The following is a 24,399-nucleotide window of genomic DNA, read 5'->3' as shown; positions in this document are numbered from 1 at the left end:
GGCTTGGAACAGAAATCTCAAGTAGGAATTTTTTTTTAATGATTTCTTTATGATTGATTTATGTCAGTGTAAAATTGATTAAACAGGAATTTATATATACATTTTATTCTGTTATTAACTCATTAAGTCCCAGGTTTTCAATTCTCCAAATATTTTAAGGAAATTGCAAGTGCAAGTTTGAAATCATAATCTAGAGTTTACATATTTCTACATATGTAGTTTATATATGAATAAATATAACATTAAAGTATAAAATAATGTGAAAATACATATATTAAAATGTTCTAATCTTCATTTATTACTTTTCTCAAAAGAATAGAACTCTAAAAACAATATTTATCAAAAGTTATCATAAGTAGTATATTTTTTGTTCAATTTATGTTTTTATAGGTATCCCACATCTGGGATGAAGGTACTTAATGGGTTAATGTTTGATACAGTGCTTTCTATATCAAACAGAAGTCATTTGTAAAATTAATTTGAAGAAGCTGAATTTACATATGTGTAGCTCTTATTATGAGTTTTGTACATTTACATTGATGTTCTTTTGTGTAGGAGTTAAAGTTCCTCGTAATTTTCGCTTGTTGGAAGAACTTGAAGAAGGACAAAAAGGAGTAGGTGATGGCACGGTTAGCTGGGGACTTGAAGATGATGAAGATATGACACTTACAAGGTGGACAGGCATGATTATTGGGCCACCAAGGGTCAGTGCTATAAATTTATATTTTTTCTATTAATATTGTTACTTTAGAATAAACCTTACTTTTATACTATTAATATTAAAATAAAAACTTATGATAAACTTTTAATTGAAAGAATTATTCTGTTAAATAATTTTGTATACATTTATGGGTATCTCTTGTATGCAGGGTGTAATGCTTGATTATGAGGAGGATTGTGGGGGGAGTAAGATTGAGATGATTTTGTCATGAAGGTGTTTGTAGTTTAGTAGAGGAAAAGAATCAGTAGAAATGACAGATTCTAAATATGGCAGAGCAAGTTCACTATGGGACTTTAGAATATGTTTCTTCTAGCTGGAATAATTGAGGAAGGCTGGACAGTGGAGGAAGTTGCCTTTGGAATGAGCCTTAAAGAACTGACTGGTAGGATTTCTGAAGGTGGTGATGGGGATGGAGAACATTCCAGATAGAGAGGAAAAAGGTGAGGAAATGGAGGGGGTGTTTGGGAGGAGCAGTCATTTTAATGTAACATTTTACTAACCCCCTTGTATATATATAACCAAGGGTTTCTAATTTTATTGAGCGCACATTTCTATTTTCCCCTCTGTTTCACATGCCTTGGAAATGCTGTGGGCCTCAATTTCTTCATTTATGAAATATATTAAAAAATCTAGGGTTCTGCTGATGTAGCTCAGTGGATAGCATGTATGTATTTAGCATACTGAAGTCCTGGGGCTCAATCCCCAACACCAAAAAAAACCAAAACAAAACAAAACACAACTGAATTTTTACATACTGACTCGTATTGTTGGCAGTTGGTCTGTTGTACATTATTCTTAGATCTTTCTCGGGTTTATAAAGATCTATTTTTTTTTTTCTAGATTGGGATTTTTTTTTTTTCCCTGCATTGCATTTCTTACTCAAAGGTCCAGCCTACTATACTCCCTGCAGTGTCTTTGGAACATGTGTTATGTAATGCTTTTGCCTTGCAGGAAAGGACACAAATTTGAAGGGTTTCTTTAAGTTTTTGGTGTGGTTTTTTTTTTTTTTTTTTTTTTTGCTGTTGAGTAAAGATTACATTTCTTCTTGATTATTGCAAAAGAAAAATGGGTCAAGTAATTAGCAGTGTTAGCTTTAGAGAATAAATTAATGAATGTTTTATGTTGTTTTCTGGTATTCCTTTATAAAATTCTCACAGGTTCTTAACCGTCACCTTCTTCCTTCCCCTTCTCTGGTTTTTCCTTAAGACATTTAAGGAAGGAAATAGGATGTTGATGGTTAGAATTTTTTATAACTTGGTATTTGTAATGAATACTTGGAGTTTTTACTGCCTGTGAACCAAGTCTGTTTTGTTTTAAAAAAAAATGCTTGTAAAATTTATGAACATTCTGACTTAGAATAGTTTGGAGACTTAAGTCAGAAGTTAGATATAAATTTAGATTTAGATTTGTTTAGATTTGGTTTCTCCAGCCATTGTTTCTGCCTCCAGTGGATTCCCCCGACCCCTGCTCCCCTAGCTTGTCTTTTGTCTTGCCCAGGCTGGTCACAAACTTGTGGGTCAAGTGATCCTTCTGCCTCAGTCTCCTGAGTAACTGTGACTACAGGTGTTCATCATCACACCTGGCTCTTTCAGTGGACTTAAGAATGTTTTGGAGCTTGTGTATGGGTTCATCAGTGGTCTTTTTTATTTTATTTTTATTTATATAATTATATATATATTTAGTTTTAGGTGAACACAGTATCTTTATTTTACATTTATGTGGTGCTGAGGATTGAATCCAGTGCTTCATGCATGGTAGGCTAGCACTCTACCATTGAGCCACAATCCTAGCCCATCAGTGGTCTTGTGAGTTGACCCATAGCACAGTTCCCAGATGTTGAGGAAATGTTAACAGCTCCTGCTTACTTTCTCACTCAGTTGGGGCACCCCATGATAATTCCCCAAGTCAGCTGCCTTTTCTGGTGTCATTGAACCACAGAAAACACCATGTACCATCCATCCCCAGGTAGTGAAGGCTGTTTCTCTGCAACTAGCACAGAGGGACCTAGGGAACATAAACAAGATGCTACTCTGGACCCTGTTCTTTCTATGGATTGTAGTACTGGAGCTGTAAGAGAGAAAAAGTAATATCTTTTCCTTATTTATCACAAGGTTTATGGCTGAGAAACTGGTAGTAAAAGATTAACAAGAGAAGAGCATACAAATTATGAAGAAGAAATGAATACCTAAAGAAACAGGGAAGCCTGTGTATTTTTATACTGACTTTGATGAAGAATGAATGTGGACATTTGCAGGAGCATGCTTGGACAAAGGGAATATGATCTAGTGGTAATAAATTGGGCAGAATTTAGTAAGTCCTATTCAAATTCTTCTGTGTGCCTTCAGAAATAAGGATTTTCTTTCCTGGGGATATCAGGAGAGCACCTCTGACATGAAGTCTCATGATCTACTTCAGGGGAAAGTCAGCAAGATTTTGTGTTCTGCTTCTCCCATTTTCCCCAATGCCACGGTGCCATATTTTAGGGTAGTTTGTCTTGAACCCCATCAGAGCCCCCTCTGACCTCCTTTGGGTGCCAGGATGAGGCAGTAAGGGCATGGTCCTACAAAGGCACCCATACTTCCTGAGCTAGACTCTGCCTACGGTCCCCTTGTCTTCTCCAGTTCTGTTGAAGGCAGATGTTTACATTGCTGCCTTTCTGTAAAATAACAAGGGATAGTGTTTTACCCCATTTTTTTTCTCTTTAGAAGGTGGAATATTTAGAGCAATTTTGTTCCCAGTTTTGAGTATCCACATTCAGCCACAACACTAGTAAAACTCTTACCTTCACATACTATTTCATGGTTGTTTTTTATTTTGTATGATATTAATTAAGATCCTTAATATTTTTCCCCACCATGCTGGGGATTGAACCCAGGGCCTCACTCATTCAAAATACACACCCTGCAACTGAGCTATATCCACAGCCTTTTTTTTTTTTTTTAAATTTTAAAAAAATTAAAAAAAATTTTTTTTTTTAGAGAGAGAATTTTTTAATATTTATTTTTTAGTTCTCGGCGGACACAACATCTTTGTTGTATGTGGTGCTGAGGATCGAACCCCGGCCACAAGCATGCCAGGCAAGCGCGCTACCGCTTGAACCACATCCCCAGCCCCATCTACAGCCTTTTATATTTCTGCTTTTATTTTTATTTTTTGGTGGTGCTGGGATTGAACCTCAGGGCTTTGTGCATGTTAGGAAAGCACTCTACCAACTGAGCTATATCCCCAGCCCTTATATTCCTGTTTTTAAAATTATTCCAGGGCTGGAGATATGGCTCAAGCGGTAGCGTGCTCACCTGGCAAGCGTGTGGCCTGGGTTCGATCCTCAGCACCACATACAAACAAAGATGTTGTGTCTGCCAAAAACTAAAAAATAAATATTAAAAAATTCTCTCTCTCTCTCTCTCAAAAAAAAAATTTAAAAAAAATTAAATTATTCCAATAGTTATTTGGATCTATAGGATTAACAACTTTTCTTTGTATTTGTTTGTTCTATTTTCTGTAGCAATATTTGTTGGCATAAGAGGCTTAGTAACTTTTTCAAGCTTTCTCATATGTAAATAGAAGTACTGTCTCCATTTTTAGAAGTTGTGAGAATTAAATGAAATCACAGACAAAGAAGAGCACCTGACTTGTAAATATTAGCTCCTTTTCCTACCTTCATTTTTATTTTATTTTGCTATTTTGTTAAATAAAAGACTAGGCTGTTAATTTAAAATTTAGAGGAGGTAAAGTGTTAATTAAAGATGTAGAAATTTAGATGTAGAAATTTAAATTTATTCTAAGCATTGAATTAGGTTAGTGGGCTAGTTTAGGGATCTCTATAACTTTACAAAAATTAAGGTGGAATTTATATTTAATGAAATATATAGATTTTGCTGTGAATTTGACAAATACCTCACTACTTCTGCTACTATTGAGATATAGAACCTTTTGTTCACTTCAGAAAGCTCCCCATGCCCTTTTTCACTTGCTCTCCCTTCTTCCTACACCTGAGAGTAGTTTCACATGGTCTGAGACTTTGATAAGTAGAATCATATAGCGTGCACACTTAATGGTTCTGCCTCTTTGCACAATGTTTGCGCAACTCAGCTATGTTGTCACAGGTAACAAAAGTGTTTCTTTTATTTCAGAATTGTATTTTAATGTATGGATGTCAGTTTTCCTGTTTATTAGGATTTTATCTTTCTGGATGTTAGAAATAAAACTGCAATGACTGTTCTTTTTTTTGGTACTGAGAATTGAACCCAGGGTTACTTGACCACTGAGTTACATTTTAAGTCCTTTTTTGTTTCGTTTTTTTCCTCAGTTCTTTTTATTTTATATTTTAAGGCAGGGTCTCACTAAGTTGCTGAGGCTATCCTCCAACTTGTAATTCTCCTGCCTTGGCCTCCTAGTTATTAGAATTACATGGGTTTACTACAGTGCCTGGCTACTATGAGTGTATTATCTTTTTTTAAAATAATTTATTTTAATTAGGTATATATGACAGCAGAATGCATTTTGATTCATTGTAAACAATTGCAGCACAACTTTACATTTCTATATTGTATACAATGTAACATTGCACCCTATGTGCAGTCATACTTTTACCTAGGGTAATGATATCCATCTCATTCCACCATCTTTCTTGCCCCCATGTACCCTCCCTTCTTTCCTTCCTCTTTGCTCAAAGTTCCTCCATTTTCCCCATGCCTCCCCTCTGCCTGTTATGGATCAGTATCCACTTATCAGAGAGAACATTTGGCCTTTGTTTTTTTGGGATTACTTTACTTCACTTAGCATAATATTTTCCAACTCCATCCATTTACCTGCGAATGCCATAATTTTATTCTCTGAGTAATATTCTGTTGTGTATATATACCACAGTTTCTTTATCCATTCATTTATTGAAGGGCATTTAGTTTGCTTCCTGAAGCACAAGAAATAAAATCAAGAATTAATAAATGGGATAGATTCAAATTAAAAAGCTTCTTCTCAGCAGAAGAAACAATCAATGAGGTGAACAGAGAGCCTACATTTTGGGAGCAAATTTTTGCCACACACATGTCAGATAAAGCACTAATCTCTAGGATATATAAAGCTCTCAAAAACCTAACACCAAAAAAACAAACAGCCCAATTAATAAATGGGCTAAGGAGCTGAACAGACACTTCTCAGAAAAAGATATGTATTCAGTCAACAAATATATGAAAAAATGTTCAACATCTCTAGTAATTACAGAAATGCAAATAAAAACTACTCTTAAGATTTTATCTCGGGGCTGGGGATGTGGCTCAAGCGGTAGCGCGCTCGCCTGGCATGCGTGCGGCCCGGGTTCGATCCTCAGCACTACATACAAACGAAGATGTTGTGTCCGCCGAGAACTAAGAAAAAATAAATAAATGTTAATATTCTCTCTCTCTCTCTCTCTGTCCCCCTCTCACTCTCTCACTCTCTCTTTAAAAAAAAAAAAAAAAAGATTTTATCTCATTCGAGTCAGAATGGCAGTTATCAAGAATACAGACAACAATAGATGTTCGTGAGGAAAAGGCACTCTCATATATTGCTGGTGGGACTGCAAATTGGTGCAACCAATCTGGAAAGTAGTATGAAGATTCCTTGGGCTGGGGATGTGGCTCAAGCAGTATCTCGCTCGCCTGGCATGCGTGAAGCCCGGGTTCGATCCTCAGCACCACATACAAACAAAGATGTTGTGTCCGCTGAAAAATAAATATTGAAATTCTCTCTTTCTCTCTCTCTCTCTCTCTCTCTCTCAAAAAAAAAAAAAAAAAAAAAGGGATTCCTTAGAAAACTTGGAATGGAACCACCATTTGACTGAGCTATCCCACACCTCGGTCTATACTGAAAGGACTTAGCCACATCAGCGTTCATAGCTGCTCAATTCACATATGAGTATATTCTTTTTTAAAAAATATATTTTTTAGTTGTAGATGGACACAATACCTTTATTTTGCTTATTTAATTTGTTTATGTGGTGCTGGGGATTGAACCCAGTGCCTTACACTTGCTAGGCAAGCTCTGTACTACTGAGCCACAACCCCAGCCCCATGAGTATATTCTTTTTTTTTTTTTAACCTTACAATTTATTTTTATTTTATTTTTTTTAGTCATACATGAGAATATATTCTTAAAGAAGCCTTTTTATGAACATATGTTTGTTTCTGTTTTTCTAGGGTAAATGCCTGAGAGTAGAATTGGTACATTGTAGAGTTGGTGTATGCTTATTTTTCTTTACAAGAAAACACTAAATTATTTCCAGGTACAGCAAAGTGTAGGAGTTTGGGAGTTCTAGTTTTTTTTTTTTTTTTTTTTTTTTTTTTTTAAGATATCTCAGGTATTTTTAATATTACAGAATTTTGGGGGTGGGGGGCTAGTAATTTTTTTTTTTAGTGTTCTTTTGTCTGATGAATTCAGATTGAAGAACCACAGACAAGATGATCTCTTGAGATCTAATTTTAGTAATTATTATATCTATCTAAAATGGAGGGCATACTATTTGTTACTAAATTTGGATGAGTTTTATACATCTCTTTTTGAACATACTGAAATGTTTAATAACATTTGTACCTTGATTGTTGCATGCATTTTACATTACAGTAGTTTAATGTTGCAAATTTTATATGCACTTGGGATTAGGGTTTATTTACAGTAAAGGAACCAGCTTGGGTAAGTAAGATCAATAGAACAAATTAGCTTTCTTTTTTCTTCCTGGTTTATATAGGAATCAGTAGGTATTGAATTTGTTATCCTGTTTCAGTGTAGACTATAAGTTAACCAAATAAAAGCCTTAAAAAAAAAGTTAGTAGACATAAGAATAAGCATTGAAGTGAATAATCTAGAAGCTTTAAGTCATAGCCTTAAAATGAGTGTTTTATAAGGCAGTAATATTAATTAAACTTAATATTTAAGAAACCCTACTTTAAAATTATGTCAAAGTGTAAACTTCGCTATTGGGTGCTGTGGCACATGCCTATAATCCCAATGACCGGGAGGCTGAGGCAAGAGGATGCTGAATTCAAAGCCAGCCTCAGCAAAAGTGAGATGCTAAGCAACTCATTGAGATCCTGTCTCTAAATAAAATACAAAGTAGGGCTGGGGATGTGGTTCAGTGGTTGAGTTCAACACCTGCTACTCCTCCCCCAACCAAAAAAACCAAAACAACTTAGCTGTTGTATCTCTGATTTCAGATAATGATATTTAATGGAACAGTAATGTAAGTATAAGTAATTGGAGACTTAAAATAATTATGTTTTACCACTGCAAGATGGTATAATATGATTTTCTCCCTGTCCCTCTCCCTCATGCCAGGGATTAAACCCAAGGGCACTTAACTACTGAGCCATATCCACAGCCCCCTACTTTTTTATGTTTTATTTAGAGACAGGGTCTCACTGAGTTGCTTAGGACCTTGCTAAGTTGCTGAGGCTGGCTCTGAACTCCCAATCCTTTTGCCTCAGACCCCCAAGCTGTTAGGATCACAGGCATGCACCACAGTGCCTGATGCTGATATTTTCTCTTTTACTAGAAGTTATTGATTGCCATTCTAAGTAGAGTGACCATAATTTGTTATCCAATCAGATCCTTTTGAGAATGAAAAGAGGCACTATTAATAATTAACATTAGGTCACTAGGAATAAACAGGACTGTGTTGGAAAATGAGAACCTTTCTATATGTATGACACAAATCAAATAGTCCCTCCTTTTATGGTGTATCTTTTTTTAGCAAATTCTAAATTTAAGTGGTTTCCTTTTTCCTTATTTGTCATAGGCATTGTTTATACCACAAAAAGTGAGTTCTGATTATGTTATTTTGTAGAATTATTTTAATTTTATAAAATTTCTGCTTTTCAGTATGTTTGCTGCATTTTTCCTAACTATATAGACCAATTAAATGTAGAAAAATAAATTCTTAAGTTTACTGTCATAGTGAGTACATTTATTCTTTATTATTTCAGGTATTATAATTATGATTATCTTTTTTCTTTTCCTTTTCAGACAAATTATGAAAACAGAATATATAGCCTGAAAGTAGAATGTGGACCTAAATACCCAGAAGCTCCTCCATCAGTTAGATTTGTAACAAAAATTAATATGAATGGAATAAATAATTCCAGTGGAATGGTAAGTTAAAATAGTTATTTTATATAATATAGTCAGGAGAAAGTTTTAAAGAACTTTTGTTTAGCTGAAAGACTAAAAAAAGGTGCTTGTCTCATATTATTTTTCTTTATAAATCAGTATATCCTTAGAAACCTTAATGCACCTACCTAGGTAGATGTGATGATAACAGTTAATTGTTAAGATTTTATTGTTTGAATCTTTAGACATAGTTTGATTGAATCCTTATTTGTGAAAAGATGACTATTATTTCCTTTCTTTAGGGATAAGGGTACATTTATTAAGATAAAAAGGACGAATATTCACAAATGGTGTTTTTCTGAGAGGAACAAGTGTGCCTATTGTAACAGTCATGGCTGAGCATGTCATGTTAAGCAAATAAACCAAAAGGACATGCTGTTCCTGACCCCTATAAGTTAATAGAAATAGCTGAATTTGCTATGTGAATAGATTCCTAGGTTCATTCTTGTTAGGGCCTTGAAGTCCAGACCGTCTTGGTGCCATGTTGAGAGCATACTTACATGCAAAATACATCTGTCTTAGGAAATAAGTTGTAGCCTTGATTTAGTTATTTGGTGGTAAATGCTGTAATCCCAGTGACTCAGTTGGGAGGCTGAAACAGGAGGATTGCAAGTTAGAGGCCTGCTTCAGCAGTTTATCAGGCCCTAAGCAACTTAATGGACTCTTTCTCAAAATTAAAAAAACAAACAAAAAGAAAGGGCTGGGGATGGGGATGTAGATCAGTGGTAAAGTGCCTTTGGGTTCAATCCCCAGTATCCCTCCCTCACCAAACAGCTTGACTTCTTGTATATTCCTTTTTACATTACTAACATGTTACTCATGTATCATCCATTTTGTGTCTCCCTCCATGTTTCTTTCCTATCTGCCATCTGTTAAAAACCACAGCCTTATCTTGTTGCCGTTTTTTGTGTTCCAGCATTGTAGGATTTATTCCAGGTTTTTCTTTTTCATATTCCTCTTCAGTGTGCATTTTTCTTTCCATAGCTCACTGGGAGCTCACAAGATATATGCTTGCCTGCATGTTATAAATCTACTGATAAAGGATCAAGTTTTTCATTTCGCCTCAGGACTTTTGCACTTTCTGTTCTTTCTATCTGAGCATTTCATCTTCTGATCTGGTTAATCCCCTATGAATACTTCTGAGTGTAAATGGCACTTCCTCAGAGAAGTCTTTCCTGATTGCCTAATTTGAATTATGTCCCCTCTTTTACTCTATTGGAATCACCCTTTTATTCTTTTCTTAAAGTTAATATATTATTTTTCTTTATTTTATTTTTGGTGATCTTATTTTTTCAGGGACTTTGTGCCAGGATCAAATATTTTTGGTGTTTTTGAAACATTTATAACATATAGATAAGTTTTAGAGAATGATATAACCAACATCGAGAATGATATAACCAACATCTATATATCTTTCACCTAACTTTGTCAAATTTTAATATTTATCTTTTTTGTAACTGATTTTAAAAAAAATTTAATTCAAAAGGACACTCTAAAGTTAATTCTGTGTGTGGTGCTTTCCTCTTTCCCTGTCCTCATTCTGCGGTGGAAGCCCCATCTTTAATTTGGTGTTTATCATTCTGTACATAATTATCTTGCTTTCACTTTGTGTATCCGTGTCTGTGATTATATCACTTTTATATGGTATCATGTTAGTGATTTTCAAGATCATCCATGTTGAAGCATGCAAATTATAGCCCTCATTTTTACTGTGTAATATTCATTTTCCACTTTTTACATTTTTTTTAGTTTACACTGAAAAGATTGCTACAATGAACATTCTTTTTTTTAAAAATATATTTATTTACTTATTTTTTTATGTGGTTCTGAGAGTCGAACCCAGGGCCTTGCACGTGCTAGGCAAGCGCTCTACCGCTGATCCATAGCTCCAGTGCCCCTACAATGAACATTCATATACAAGTGTTCTTGTACCCTAGGGCTGTGCTGCTTAGGGTGGCATATTTTTTGACTTAGTTGTCTGGCTTTAACCTGTTGTAGATCTGTACTTTGTTGTTATTATTATTATTATTTTTTTTTTAGAGAGAGAGAGAGAGAATTTCAATATTTATTTTTTTTAGTTATCAGCGGACACAACATCTTTGTTGGTATGTGGTGCTGAGGATCGAACCCAGGCCGCACGCATGCCAGGCGAGCGCACTACCACTTGAGCCACATCCCCAGCCCCTAGATCTGTACTTTGTAAAACACAGTAAACATTGCTAGGAAAATGAAATTTTAAAAGATACACAAAATGAAAGCTCATATTTTTACTGTTTATTTATTTTTTTATTTATGATGCCCAGGGATTGAAACCAGGGGTGCTTAACCATTGATCCACATCCCCTACCCCTTTTATATTTTATTTTGAGACTGTCTTGCTAAGCAGTGTAGGTACTCTTTGAATTGCTGAGGCTGACTTTGAACTTATGATATCTTCCTGCCTCAGCCTCCTGATCTGCTGGGATTACAGGCATGCACCACCATACCCGGCTATTATTATAGCTTTGCAGCAGTTTTTGAAATTAGTACTTTTCTTCCTTCTTGTATTGTTTTAACTATTCTGGGTTTCTTGCATTTCTGTATGAATTTGGGATCAGCTTGTTCATTTCTGAGAAATGAAAAAGGCAGTTGAATTTTTTTTTTTTTTTTTTTTTTAGAGAGAGAGAGAGAGAGAGAGAATTTTTAATATTTATTTTTTAGTTTTTGGCAGACACAACAACTTTATTTGTATGTGGTGCTGAGGATCAAACCCAGCGCCGCACGCATGCCAGGCGAGCGTGCTACCGCTTGAGCCACATCCCCAGCCCAAGGCAGTTGAAATTTTTATAGGAATTTTATCTGTACATTAATTTGAGGAATATTGTCATCGTTCTTAATACGTACGTCTCATACTTCTTTTGTTAAATTTATACCTGTGTATTCTTTTGACCCTGTATTAAATGGCATTGTTCTGCTAATTTTTATTTTATGCATTGTAAGTGATTTTTACTTGTATTCTGCAGCCCTGCTGAGCTTGCTTATTATCCATAGTTTCTTCAGTGGAGTCTTTAGAATTGCCTGTATACAAGATTATGTCATCTGCAAATAGAGAGTGTTTTATTTCTGTCTTTCCAAGCCAACTGCCTTTTATTTCATTTTTTTACTTAAGTGTCCTGTTCAGTATAGTGTCAAATAGAATTGATAAGTACAGACATCCTTGTCTTTGTTCCTGATCTGAGAAGGAAACAGTTTATCACCATTAAGAATGATGTTAACTGTGATTTTGTAAACTCCCTTTTGAGAATTGAGGCAGTTCACTTCTATTTGTAATTTCTTGTGTGTTTATATCATGAAAAATTGTTGGATTTTGTCAAATTATTTTTGCACATACTAAGATAATCATAATATTTGTTCTCTGTTCTAATACATGGTATAATATACTGATTAAAAATATATTTAAACTGTCTTGCAGTTCTGGGATAAATTCTACTTGGCATATAATCTTGTATATTGTTCAAGGAAAGCTGTAAGTGAGAACTTATGGCCTCTAGGGTCTTTTGAAAGCCTGTGCACAGCCCTATATTTGCATGTAGTCTTCTATATTTGTAGGCATATGTTGGAGCTTTTTGGTGCCTTTGTGGACATCTCATGTTCCAGCTTTTCTGCTTATGTATTTTGGTCATCTTTCCATTGGTTATCTTCCCAGTGGTTATTTATTTTTTAATTTAAAAAAATTAGTTGTAGATGGACATAATACCTTTATTTTATTTATTTATTTTTAAGTGGTACTGAGGATTGAACCCAGTGCCTCACATGTGCTAGGTGAGCACTCTACCACTGAGGACCCAGTCCCCCAGTGATTATTGACAAACACCCAGGGTGGGAGGTGGGGAAAGATAGGAGGGTCCCAATGGGTAAGTTCTGAAGTCAGATTTTAAAAAGCTTCCTGAATGGGGTTTTTAGGAAATAACACTATCCCCAGATGAATGTCAATACCTGACAATCAGGTCTTTGAAGAAGTTTAAGCCCAATTTAGTCAATCACAGTGGAAGGTTAATGGATTACATTGGAAAGAAAAGTCTGAATGCAGAGATCAGATTAGAAACTCTTATCTGAATTTCAGTTTGAGTTAATTTGTCCAGATTTTGGGTAGTGGCCTTGGAAATAGAAACTTTTTGACCTTATATCATTAAGAAGAAACTTATAAATATTTTTATAAATTAGTTATTTAGTATAACATTTTAAGGAAATTCCTGTTAAAGAAGAAATATTTCCCTAAATTTTGTATTAATTCTGAACCTGTAATTTTATAGTATACTTTTTGAATCTATAATTTCATTATATAACATTAAAGCATGTTTAAAAAATTGGTGCCATAATACTTTAAACTTAGAAGTTAATTGTCCTTTTTCCTTCCCCTTTCAGGTGGATGCACGAAGCATACCAGTGTTAGCAAAATGGCAAAATTCATATAGCATTAAAGTTGTACTTCAAGAGCTAAGACGTCTAATGATGTCCAAAGAAAATATGAAGCTTCCACAGCCACCAGAAGGACAAACGTACAACAATTAATTTTAGTGAATCTCAAACTTGTCTTAAATCAACAACCTTCTACTCATATTAATGTCTTGATTAAATATCACAATGCAAAATTACCCACACATTAAGTAAAAGAATTCCAGCTGGTAAACATGACCCGGACATTTGTAAGGATATATTTAATATATGTACACCCATTATGTTTTCAGGTAACAGGAGGAAAAATGCAGCACAATTTTTCTTTCTTTTGTTAAGGCACTGTCATTTAAACATGAACCTGGAGTACTCGAAATAGAATTCAGGTTTACAAGAGGAAAGCATGGCAAGAAGTGTCAGATGCATTGGAAACTTGCGTGTTTCCGAAAAGTAAAATCTCAAGAAAGACAAACAGAAATGGCATGCTTTGTCCATCTCGCTTAGTGAAAGAGCTGCAGTTGAAATTGTTTAAGTAGCAGGTACAATGAATATTGTCACAAATTGTGGTAATTTTTGAAGCGGTGTGGGTGCTGACTACTAGTAGTATCAAAAATATGTTCAGGATTGTTTTGATACCTGTATTTATAATAAAAAATGTTGGGGGGGGGGTCGATGGATTTCTGTTAAAAGCTGTTCCTGTGTGTTACATGTAACAAGGTAAATATTTGTTTACAGTCTTTGTTTAATAAACCATGCATTTAAGTTTAAGTGAAGTCAACAAAAAGGAAATAGGTGTATGGATATGTGATTTTGAGATTAAAGTTAGTCTTAAAATGTAAATAAAATGTGGAACGTGTCCTCAGAGACTGTGCCAGTTCTATTATATTAATGTATATGTGCAGTACCTTGCCAAGGTGGCAAAAATTGGAATTATTGTAGCTTTTCATTCATATACACCCTTTATTATTTATCCTATTTTGTATACTTGTGAATTGGGATTTTCAGAGTATCTACTTTAAAAATTACATAATTAGTTTAATTTCTATTTCAACAAGGAGGAATCCAGGTATTATATTTTAGATTTGATTTTACCAGAAATAATATAATTTAAAAGATCTTTGAATTTTAGTGATTCGTATAGAATTACAGGTTGCAAACTATTCAAACACATATTTTTTTTCTTTATAACTTTTTTTCTGTGAAACTTTTAGTTAATAGATTGAACTAATTGCAGACATTTCCTCCTCAAGTTAATGTTTTTAATACTAACCAGGATTAATATATCTATCTCTGTACTCTTAACAAATATGAAATCCCGAAGGTAGAAACTCATTTTTGTCTGCTTTTACCAAAGTTACATGAAGTTTCAGGTCACTGTTTTCACTTCCAAGCACTGGGTATAATGTTTTGTTGAACATGTTGTTTTCTTATGAATTCACTGAAGCATGTCAAAGGCAGTCAGATAGGCTCCTTTTATTTTGGCAAGTTTAATAATTTGTCTCACTCTCAGCCCAGAATATATAGGTAAACCAAAACCATGATTGTCAAAATATCAAGTTATATGTTCAAACTTTGCTAACATAGTAAAGGAAAAATAATCAACTTTGAATTGTTTTAAAAGTATTTGAAATATTTTAGTTACTCTTTTTTTGGGGTAATGGGGCTTGAGCCACATCCTGAGCCCTATTTTGAATTTTATTTAGAGACAGGGTCTCACTGAGTTGCTTAGTGCCTCACTTTTACTGAGGCTGGCTTTGAACTCTCCATCCTTCTGCCTCAGCCTCCAGAGCTGCTGGGATTACAGGTGTGAGCCACCACGCCCCAGCATTTTAGTATAACATTTAGTATAGGGATAGATGTCTCAAACTTACCCTGATGTTTTTTATTAAGCTCATTCAAAGTTAAAGCCTTGAGCTACCTTAATCACTAGTGCATTCAAGTCTGTAATAGTTTATGTAAACTTATTATTTTCAACATGGCTACTCTTTTAATTATCAAAGATGTCTTAAATACTTTTAAAATGACATGTGAAGAACATACATACAAATTAGAATGTGTAATTTATTAAAATAGACCAAATGAATTGTTACCTTGGAATAGTCTTTAGTTTTTTTTAATGGTTAAAGAAGATTAAATTGGATTACATTGACACTTTGTAGAGTTTGATGGTAACTGATGGTATGAGTCAGTCTAATAACTTCCACTTTGAAAATATGTCTTGTCATATATGGAAGCTAGTAATTTTGATTGCTGTTGGAAAGCTGAAGAACTCATGTCCTCCTTCCTTGCCCCATATCCATCGTTGTGAAAGCTGCCCCCACCTTTAGTATATGTTGTCAGTCAGCCCTATAATGTTTCCCTTCCTTTGTTTTTTGGGATTATGGATCTCTGCAGAAATCTGCATGCCAATTAACTAATTTCCAAAGCAGAATCCATATTGCATGTCTCAATCAAGATGTACATGGCAATCTAAGACACTGATTGGTATGAGTTAACATAGAGCTGCTCTAAATTATAGTAATATTTCTAAGATAGCAGTTTTGAAACAATTTTTCCTTTGTTTTGTAAAGTGGCAAAGGTTGTAGGAGTTATGTGATATCACCTTTCAAATGAACTGTAAAATTGCCTTAGAAATTTGTTTAAAAGGCTAGCAAGTAAGACCCTTGAAGATGATCACATATTAATAAAGATTATAAAAATAAAATTCTTGTCCTGTTAGGTCAGTGTTATGCTTTAATGGTTTTAATTACTTAACTAATTTTCAGAATTGATGATTAAAGTTTTTTTTTCTAGCATTTTAAAGTAATGACATTTGTTTAGGGGTTTGTGCGTAGCCTTCCAGGATTTTAGACATAAATATTTGGAAGGATCGTCAATGGCATTTAAGTTTTTGGTTGTGAAAACAAAATTTATAATATTCTTTAAAAGAATTTATAATATTTAGAGCTTGAGTACTTAAAGAGTGAATTATTTGACTCATGGTTTATTACTCTGAATTTCTTAAAACTAGTAGATTGATTTTAATGATAATTGCCACTAAATATATATATTAGTAGTAATAACTACATGTGAAAAATATTTGAAAGTTTAGAGAACTGCCGGAAACTATTAATGACTTATTAGGTTTGGTGTGTATAGCTTTAGGTGGTTCTGATAGGTACATCATTGAACTATACAGCACTGAACTATATATTGTCTTTGATCAAAACCAAGTCTGCTATTTCAGTGAACATGTGATTGTGTTCTTGTACATCTTAAAGAATAAAAATACTAATGATAAAGGATATTATCATGCATAATAGGATTTCAAGAGGTATTTAAGGATTTTTGCCCCCCCCCCTAGATTTTTCCTGTTAATAAGTATTATAGGATATATAGGGAGAGTCATGCCATCGTTTATTGTGGGGAAGGATATAAAAGAGACTGATTTTGCTTTTTTGGTATCCATATAATTTTCCGGCACCAATTTGGCAAATTTGATGGATTTTGACAAAAAGATTCCAGCTTCTCAAGGTTCTAGAAAGGTGTACATGTTTTGTAACCAGAAACACCAAAATAAGAATGGGCATAGTGTATTATAGATTGATAGGAACGTTAGTGGTTAATTTCCACCCAATACTGAGTTTATTAAAAAGAAGGAATATCTTTTATGCTAAATATGCCTTAATAGAAGTTACTAAAGAGTAGATGGCAGTCTTAACATAATTCATACTGAAAATATTGGTTATTTAATAATACTGTAGAAAAATTAAAATTCACCAAAAGAAATTTCTGAAGATAAAATTATTGAAGGTATTGGATAATACATAAAATAAGTGACAAGTCAAAAACCACTTTTTTGTGAAATAAAGCAGTTTTGAGAACTCCTGGAATGAGTAATGTGATTTTAGAATAACCATCAGATAGGAAGAGGTTGCCATGGTGTTTATATCCTTGGTAGGATGTTCTCGTTTTAAAAAATTCCCCAGAGTCAGAGTCTGCTTGTCTAATTTTTTATATGTGATCCAAGACCCAGGTTCTTTTTCCTTCATGTTTGTTTATAAAATAAAAGCAAAACATCTCACTTTCTTAACTTGGAAAGATTCCTTTCTAAAGAAATGCAATGTAAGAGTTGCGCAGTGATCCATTTGCTGTTGAATGTAGACTTACATGAATTCTTTTATCTGGTCTTTGTTCAGCAGTGAGCAGCTATTAGAAATTTGGGGAGCCGAAGGATTGTACAGAAATAAAGTTAATATTCTCCTAATAGTTGACACAAAGAAACTGTAACAGAAATCTGGGGTCAGTAAATAAGCAAATTCTTGAATATTGGTAGTGAATAATAATAGTTGATCATATTAAGTATATAAGCCCTAAAGTAACTATCAATTTCATTGAGATATTCACAGAATTGAAAACTTGGGGGTTAAAAAAGAGATAGACAATGCATAATTGTATTTATACTAAGTGAAGGTCAAATAACAAGGATGTTGCTTGTTCAGTGCAGTAGTTGAGCAATTTAAGAAAAAAATTCTTCAACCCTTACAAGGGGGCACTCTTAACAATTGAGTCTGTGTTCTTTATTTTTTTTTTTTAAACAATAGATTAGTAACAGATTGCAGAGTAATCTAGAAAATTTATGTTAAAGTGTGAAGTTTCGCAGGATATATTAAAATATAAAATTTCAACAATGAATATATATATATTATATTATTATATAGATAGATAGATAGATAGATATTTAAACTGTAAAACTTCAGAAAGTATTTAAGGCATTCCCCTCCCTTGTATTTTCCTTTTATAAGTATACTTTTTTAGTTGTATGTAAAGTTATGGTACTGTTTATTACTGGGAAGGATGTAAAAGACACGGATTTTACTTTCCTGGTAAGCATCAGTAGAATTCATTTACAATTAAGAAATATGATACCAGCCAGGCACTTCATGCATGCCTGTTATCCTAGCGACTTGGGAGGCTGAGGCAGGAGGATCAGAAGTTTGAGACCAACCTCAGCAACTTAGTTAGACCCTGTCTGAAAATAAAAAGGGCTAGGGTGTGGCTCAGTGGTGAAGGGCCCCTGGGTAAAATCCCCAGTATCCCCACCCCTACTCTTCTAAAAAAGAAACATGATACTTGTATATGCTTTAATATCCAAGGATGGAATTTTTATAGTCCTGAAAGTTTATCAGTTTTTATTTGGAAGAAAAATTATTCACAGTTTATAATTGATGATGAGAAATGTACTGTTTTTACTCCTTTTCAGATGGCATCAGCCAAATAAGTAGATGGTAAAATGTACAGATTATATCTACTATCACAAATTATCTATTGTATTGTCTTAATTTTAAAAATCTGGGTAATTGTTAACAGTTACACAAATTTGAAGTAGATGATAAGCTGTTTCTTCAGTTACTCTAATGCTTAAATGAAGATGATTGAATATATAAGAAAGGTGAAATATTTCTTGCTTTGGTTTCTTGGTTAATATATGTATCTCTTTAAAAAGAAAAAGAGGATTAGGGATATAGTTCAGTGGTAAGAATTCTTGCTTAGTTTGTGCAAATTCAATCCCAGCCCTGTTTAAAAAAAAAAAGCCAAGAATCTTCGTGGACTCAGGATGGTAAACCATTTAATGCATAAAACTATTAATGCAAATATTGTATGCACTTATGTCTTAGCTCTCTTAGAATTATTAGTAGCACTCAATTACATAGCAATTAAAACAATATTCAAGATGTTACATTTCTACTTGAAATATAAATATTAGTGTCATCTGGGGCTGGGGCTGAGGCTCAGCAGTAGCACACTTGCCTGGCATGTGTGAGACACTGGGTTTGATTCTCAGCACCACGTATAAATAAATAAAGGTCTATCAACAACTAAAAACACTTTAAAAATATTAGTGTCATCTTTTTGTTTTTGTTTTATTAATAATTTCCCATGTCCATACTACTGCACCTCTCAAATTTTCTTCATCCTTTTTTCTTGGCAAACTACTATGAAAACATCCTTGTTATTTGATCTTCACTTATATAAATAAAGTTATGCATTGTCTGCCTCTTTTTTAACCCCCAAGTTTTCAATTCTGTGGGTATCTCAATGAATTTATACAGGTACATTAAAGTAGGGTGGAAATCACAATCTAGGGCTTATATATTTAATATCCATTGTTAATATCACTAATCATTCACCTATTAATAGAATTCTGAAAAATATTTCAAAATTACTGTATGTATGTTGCTCAATTTAAGTTTTTTTTAAAGATTTGTTTTTTAGTTTTTGGTGGACACAACATCTTTATTTTATTTTTATGTGGTGCTGAGAATCGAACCCAGTGCCCCGAGCATACCAGGTGAGTGCGTTACCGCTTGAGCCACATCCCCAGCCCTCAATTTAAATTTTTATATGTGTTCAACATGTAGGATGATGAGACAAAAAGACACTTCTTTCAAAAAACTAAAACTTGAAACTTTTGACTCCACTTTGGGACTACAGTTGATTATGAAGAATTATAATAATACTTTGTTGAGGTTGTGACACTCTGTAGGAATAACAATAATCATTGTGATGTTAAATAGCTTGATATATTAATAACACCATTTTAAGCTAGGGTTGGCAGTTTTAATCATTGATTTCTTAAAATTATGTGATTTCCCCAAGCACAGTACTAAGGGGGCATTGAATACATTTATTGGTTTAGAAAACTGCAATTAAATTGTGACCCCCCATACTCCATGCCTGTGACTATTGCCATCATTCTCTTGTAAACCTCTTGTAGTCTCTTTGTCCTTCCCTTTTTATCATTGTGTTCACTCTCATGTTTAGTTCTGTCCCTGTTGAGTTAGTTCTTTCTTTTATCTTAGCTCTTTCAGTTTTCCTTTCCCTGTCATCCTTAACATCAATACTAACCATGAATTTGAAGGTTCCTCCTGAAAACCTGCTTCACTTGTGCACTACTTCCCTTTCAAAGCCTATTATTTTTGCCCATGAACCCTTTGATCTCAGCTATGTGGATTTCTGTCCCCTCCTCCAGCTGGGTGTTTTCTTACCATCTTTACACTCTAATTTGCAGATCACTGTCATTGTTGTCCTTGGCTTACTTGAGTTGAGGTTTTTTGACTTTACCTGGCATTGGAGAGTTGATGTCCAAGCAGCCAACTATGATGATAACAGTAATAAAGTTATAAAATCATCTACAAATTTATTTTTAAAATAATTATATCATTTGAGTTAAAACTCCAAAGTATATATTTTATAAGTTAAAAATGGGCCCAAATTAGATATTATTTTCTTTCACATTTGAGATTTTTTTGGTTCTATTTATTACTGCAATAAGATGCACATTATAAAATTCACTGTTTAAAGGTTTTACATTTTCTTTTAAAATTTTTTCAGTTGTAGATAGACACAATACCTTTATTTTATTTATTTTTATGTGTGCTGAGGATCGAACCCAGGGCTTCACATGTGCGAAGCAAGTGGTCTCCCACTGAGCCATAACCTCAGCCCAGATTTTACATGTTTTCTAATAACCATATAGTTTTACCTTTTATTTTTATGTATTTGATATATTTTAAGATAATTATTTCATGTTATGATATAGGTGCCAACTTCTTTCTTTAGCATGTGGGTACCCACTTGTCTCAGAACCATTTGTCACAAAGACTTTTTCCCCCATTAGAAAAATCATGATTTTTACATCTTTGTCATCTTAGATGTATAGGATTATTTCTGAAACTACTGATCTATATATCTATTCTTATGCCAGCGTCATATTGTTTTGTTAAGTTTGTAGTAGGTTTTGAAATTAGGAAATAAAAGTCCTCTTTGTTCTTTTTCAAAATTTTTAGTTTTGACACATTTAAAGGAATTTTAGATTTTTTTCATTTCAAAAAAGGCTGATGGGATTTTGATGGGGATTGCACTGAATCTGGATCACTGGGGATTATTGCATCTAATAATATTCTAATTCATGAATATCTGATAATAGTTTATGTCTTTATGATTCTTTGGACTTCATAATTTTTCCAACAAAGTTTTGTAGTTTTTAGTATGTATGTAGTTTTCACCTCCTCTCCTTGGTTAAATTTATTCCTGAATATTTAATTAATTTATTTAGAGGTGGGGTTTGGACCCAAGGCCTCTGGATGCTAGGCAAATGCTTTACCACTGAGCTACATCCCCAATCCCTCTATTCTTTTTGATGCTACCATTTAAGTTATTTTAAGATTTTTTTAAAATTAGGTTTTGAGGACTATATATTTGACAACAAGGAAATATTAGTCATTTTTTCAGACTAAAAATTGCTGAATGGTGCCCCAAACTAGCTTTTTATTTTTTTTCCTTTATTTTTTTTTAATTGGTCGTTCATAACATTACATAGTTCTTAATACATCATATTACACGGTTTGAATCAAGTGGATTATGAACTCCCGCTTTTACCCCGTATACAAATTGCTGTATCACATCAGTTACCCTTCCATTGATTGACATATTGCCTTTCTAGTGTCTGATGTATTCTGCTGTCTGTCCTATTGTCTACTATCCCCCCTCCCCTCCCCTCCCCTCCCCTTTTCTCTCTTTACCCCTTCTACTGTAAATCATTTCTTCCATTTGTATTCTCTTGACTTACCCCTCCTTTCCTCTTATATGACATTTTGTATAACCCTGAGGATCGCCTTCCATTTCCATGCAATTTCCCTTCTCACTCCCTTTCCCTCCCACCTCTCATCCCTGTTTACTGTAAATATTCTTCTCAAGCTCTTCGTCCCTACCCTGTCCTTGTTTACACCCCTTATATCAAAGGAGTCATTTGGTATTTGTTTTTTAAAGATTGACTAGCTTCACTTAGCATAATCTGCTCTAATGCCATCCATTTCCCTCCAAATTCTATGATTTTGTCATTTTTTAATGCAGAGTAATACTCCATAGTGTATAAATGCCACATTTTTTTTATCCATTCATCTATTGAAGGGCATCTAGGCTGGTTCCACAGTCTTGCTATCGTGAATTGAGCTGCTATGAACATCGATGTAGCAGTGTCCCTGTAGCATGCTCTTGTTAGGGCTTTAGGGAATAGACCGAGAAGGGGAATATCTGGGTCAAATGGTGGTTCCATTCCCAGCTTTCCAAGAAATCTCCATACTGCTTTCCAAATTGGCTGCACCAATTTGCAGTCCCACCAGCAATGAACAAGAGTGCCCTTTTCCCCGCATCCTCTCCAGCACTTATTGTTGTTTGACTTCCTAATGGCTGCCAGTCTTACTGGAGTGAGATGGTATCTTAGGGTAGTTTTGATTTGCATTTCTCTGACTGCTAGCGATGGTGAGCATTTTTTCATGTACTTGTTGATTGATTGTATGTCCTCCTCTGAGAAGTGTCTGTTCAGGTCCTTGGCCCATTTATTGATTGGGTTATTTGTTATCTTATTGTCTAATTTTTTGAGTTCTTTGTATATTCTGGTTATTAGGGCTCTATCTGAAGTGTGTGGAGTAAAGATTTGTTCCCAGGATGTAGGCTCCCTGTTTATCTCTCTTATTGTTTCTTTTGCTGAGAAAAAACTTTTTAGTTTGAGTAAGTCCCATTTGATGATTCTATTTGTTAACTCTAGCGCTATGGGTGTCCTATTGAGGAATTTGGAGCCCGATCCCACAGCGTGTAGATCATAACCAACTTTTTCTTCTATCAGATGCCGTGTCTCTGATTTAATATCAAGCTCCTTGATCCATTTTGAGTTAACTTTTGTGCACGGCGAGAGATAGGGATTCAGATTCATTTTGGTGCAAATGGATTTCCAGTTTTCCCAGCACCATTTGTTGAAGATGCTATCCTTCCTCCATTGCATGCTTTTAGCCCCTTTATCAAATATAAGCTAGTTGTAGTTTTGTGGATTGGTTACTGTGTCCTCTATTCTGTACCATTGGTCCACCCGCCTGTTTTGGTACCAGTACCATGCTGTTTTTGTTACTATTGCTCTGTAGTATAGTTTGAAGTCTGGTATCGCTATACCGCCTGATTCACACTTCCTGCTTAGTATTGTTTTTGCTATTCTGGGTCTTTTATTATTCCATATGAATTTCATGATTCTTTTATCTATTTCTACAAGATATGCTGTTGGGATTTTGATTGGCATTGCATTGAACTTATAGAGAACTTTTGGTAATATCGCCATTTTGATGATGTTAGTTCTGCCTATCCATGAGCAGGGTATGTTTTTCCATCTTCTAAGGTCTTCTTCTATGTCTTTCTTTAGGGTTCTGTAATTTTCATTGTATAAATCTTTCACCTCTTTTGTTAGGTTGATTCCCAAGTATTTTATTTTTTGGGGGGATATTGTGAATGGAGTAGTTGTCCTCATTTCCGTTTCAGAGGATTTGTCGCTGATATACAGGAATGCCTTTGATTTATGCGTGTTGATCTTATATCCTGCCACTTTGCTGAATTCATTTATTAGCTCTAATAGCTTCTTTGTAGACCCTTTTGGGTCTGCTAGGTATAGAATCATATCATCTGCAAATAGTGATAATTTAAGTTCTTCTTTTCCTATTTTTATGCCTTTAATTTCTTTTGACTGTCTAATTGCTCTGGCCAGTGTTTCGAGGACTATGTTGAACAGAAGTGGTGAGAGAGGGCATCCCTGTCTTGTACCAGATCTTAGAGGGAATGCCTTCAATTTTTCTCCATTCAGAATGATGCTGGCCTGTGGCTTATCATAGATTGCTTTTACAATGTTGAGGTATGATCCTGTTATCCCTAATTTTTCTAGCGTTTTGAACATAAAGGGATGCTGTACTTTGTCGAATGCTTTTTCTGCATCTATTGAGATGATCATATGGTTCTTATTTTTAAGTCTATTGATGTGGTGAATAACATTTATTGATTTCCGTATATTAAACCAGCCTTGCATCCCAGGGATGAATCCTACTTGATCATGATGTATAATTTTTTTGATATGTATTTGAATCCGATTCGCCAGAATTTTATTGAGGATTTTTGCGTCAAGGTTCATTAGAGATATTGGTCTGTAGTTTTCCTTCTTTGATGTGTCTTTGTCTGGTTTCGGAATCAGGGTGATGTTGGCCTCGTAGAATGAATTTGGAAGTTCTCCCTCTTTTTCTATTTCC

General features: G+C 34.3%; 1 protein-coding gene across 1 annotated transcript in view; it reads left to right on the top strand.

Annotated features, from left to right (window-relative positions):
• The window catches only part of Ube2v2 (ubiquitin conjugating enzyme E2 V2), a 39,558-nt gene extending 21,177 nt beyond the window's left edge, over positions 1 to 18,381 (top strand). Inside the window, exons 2-4 of the mRNA XM_026395189.2 lie at positions 556 to 704; positions 8,720 to 8,845; positions 13,268 to 18,381. Of these exons, the coding sequence (XP_026250974.1) occupies positions 556 to 704; positions 8,720 to 8,845; positions 13,268 to 13,414 (422 nt within the window). The 3' untranslated portion in view covers positions 13,415 to 18,381. The remainder of the gene's footprint in view (positions 1 to 555; positions 705 to 8,719; positions 8,846 to 13,267) is intronic.
• Positions 18,382 to 24,399: the final 6,018 nt, after the last annotated feature.

Source organism: Urocitellus parryii, chromosome 7 (assembly GCF_045843805.1).
Source record: "Urocitellus parryii isolate mUroPar1 chromosome 7, mUroPar1.hap1, whole genome shotgun sequence".
Lineage (NCBI taxonomy): Eukaryota > Metazoa > Chordata > Mammalia > Rodentia > Sciuridae > Urocitellus > Urocitellus parryii.
Note: the sequence above shows the minus strand (reverse complement) of the source record. Positions and strands in the feature narration are given on the sequence as shown.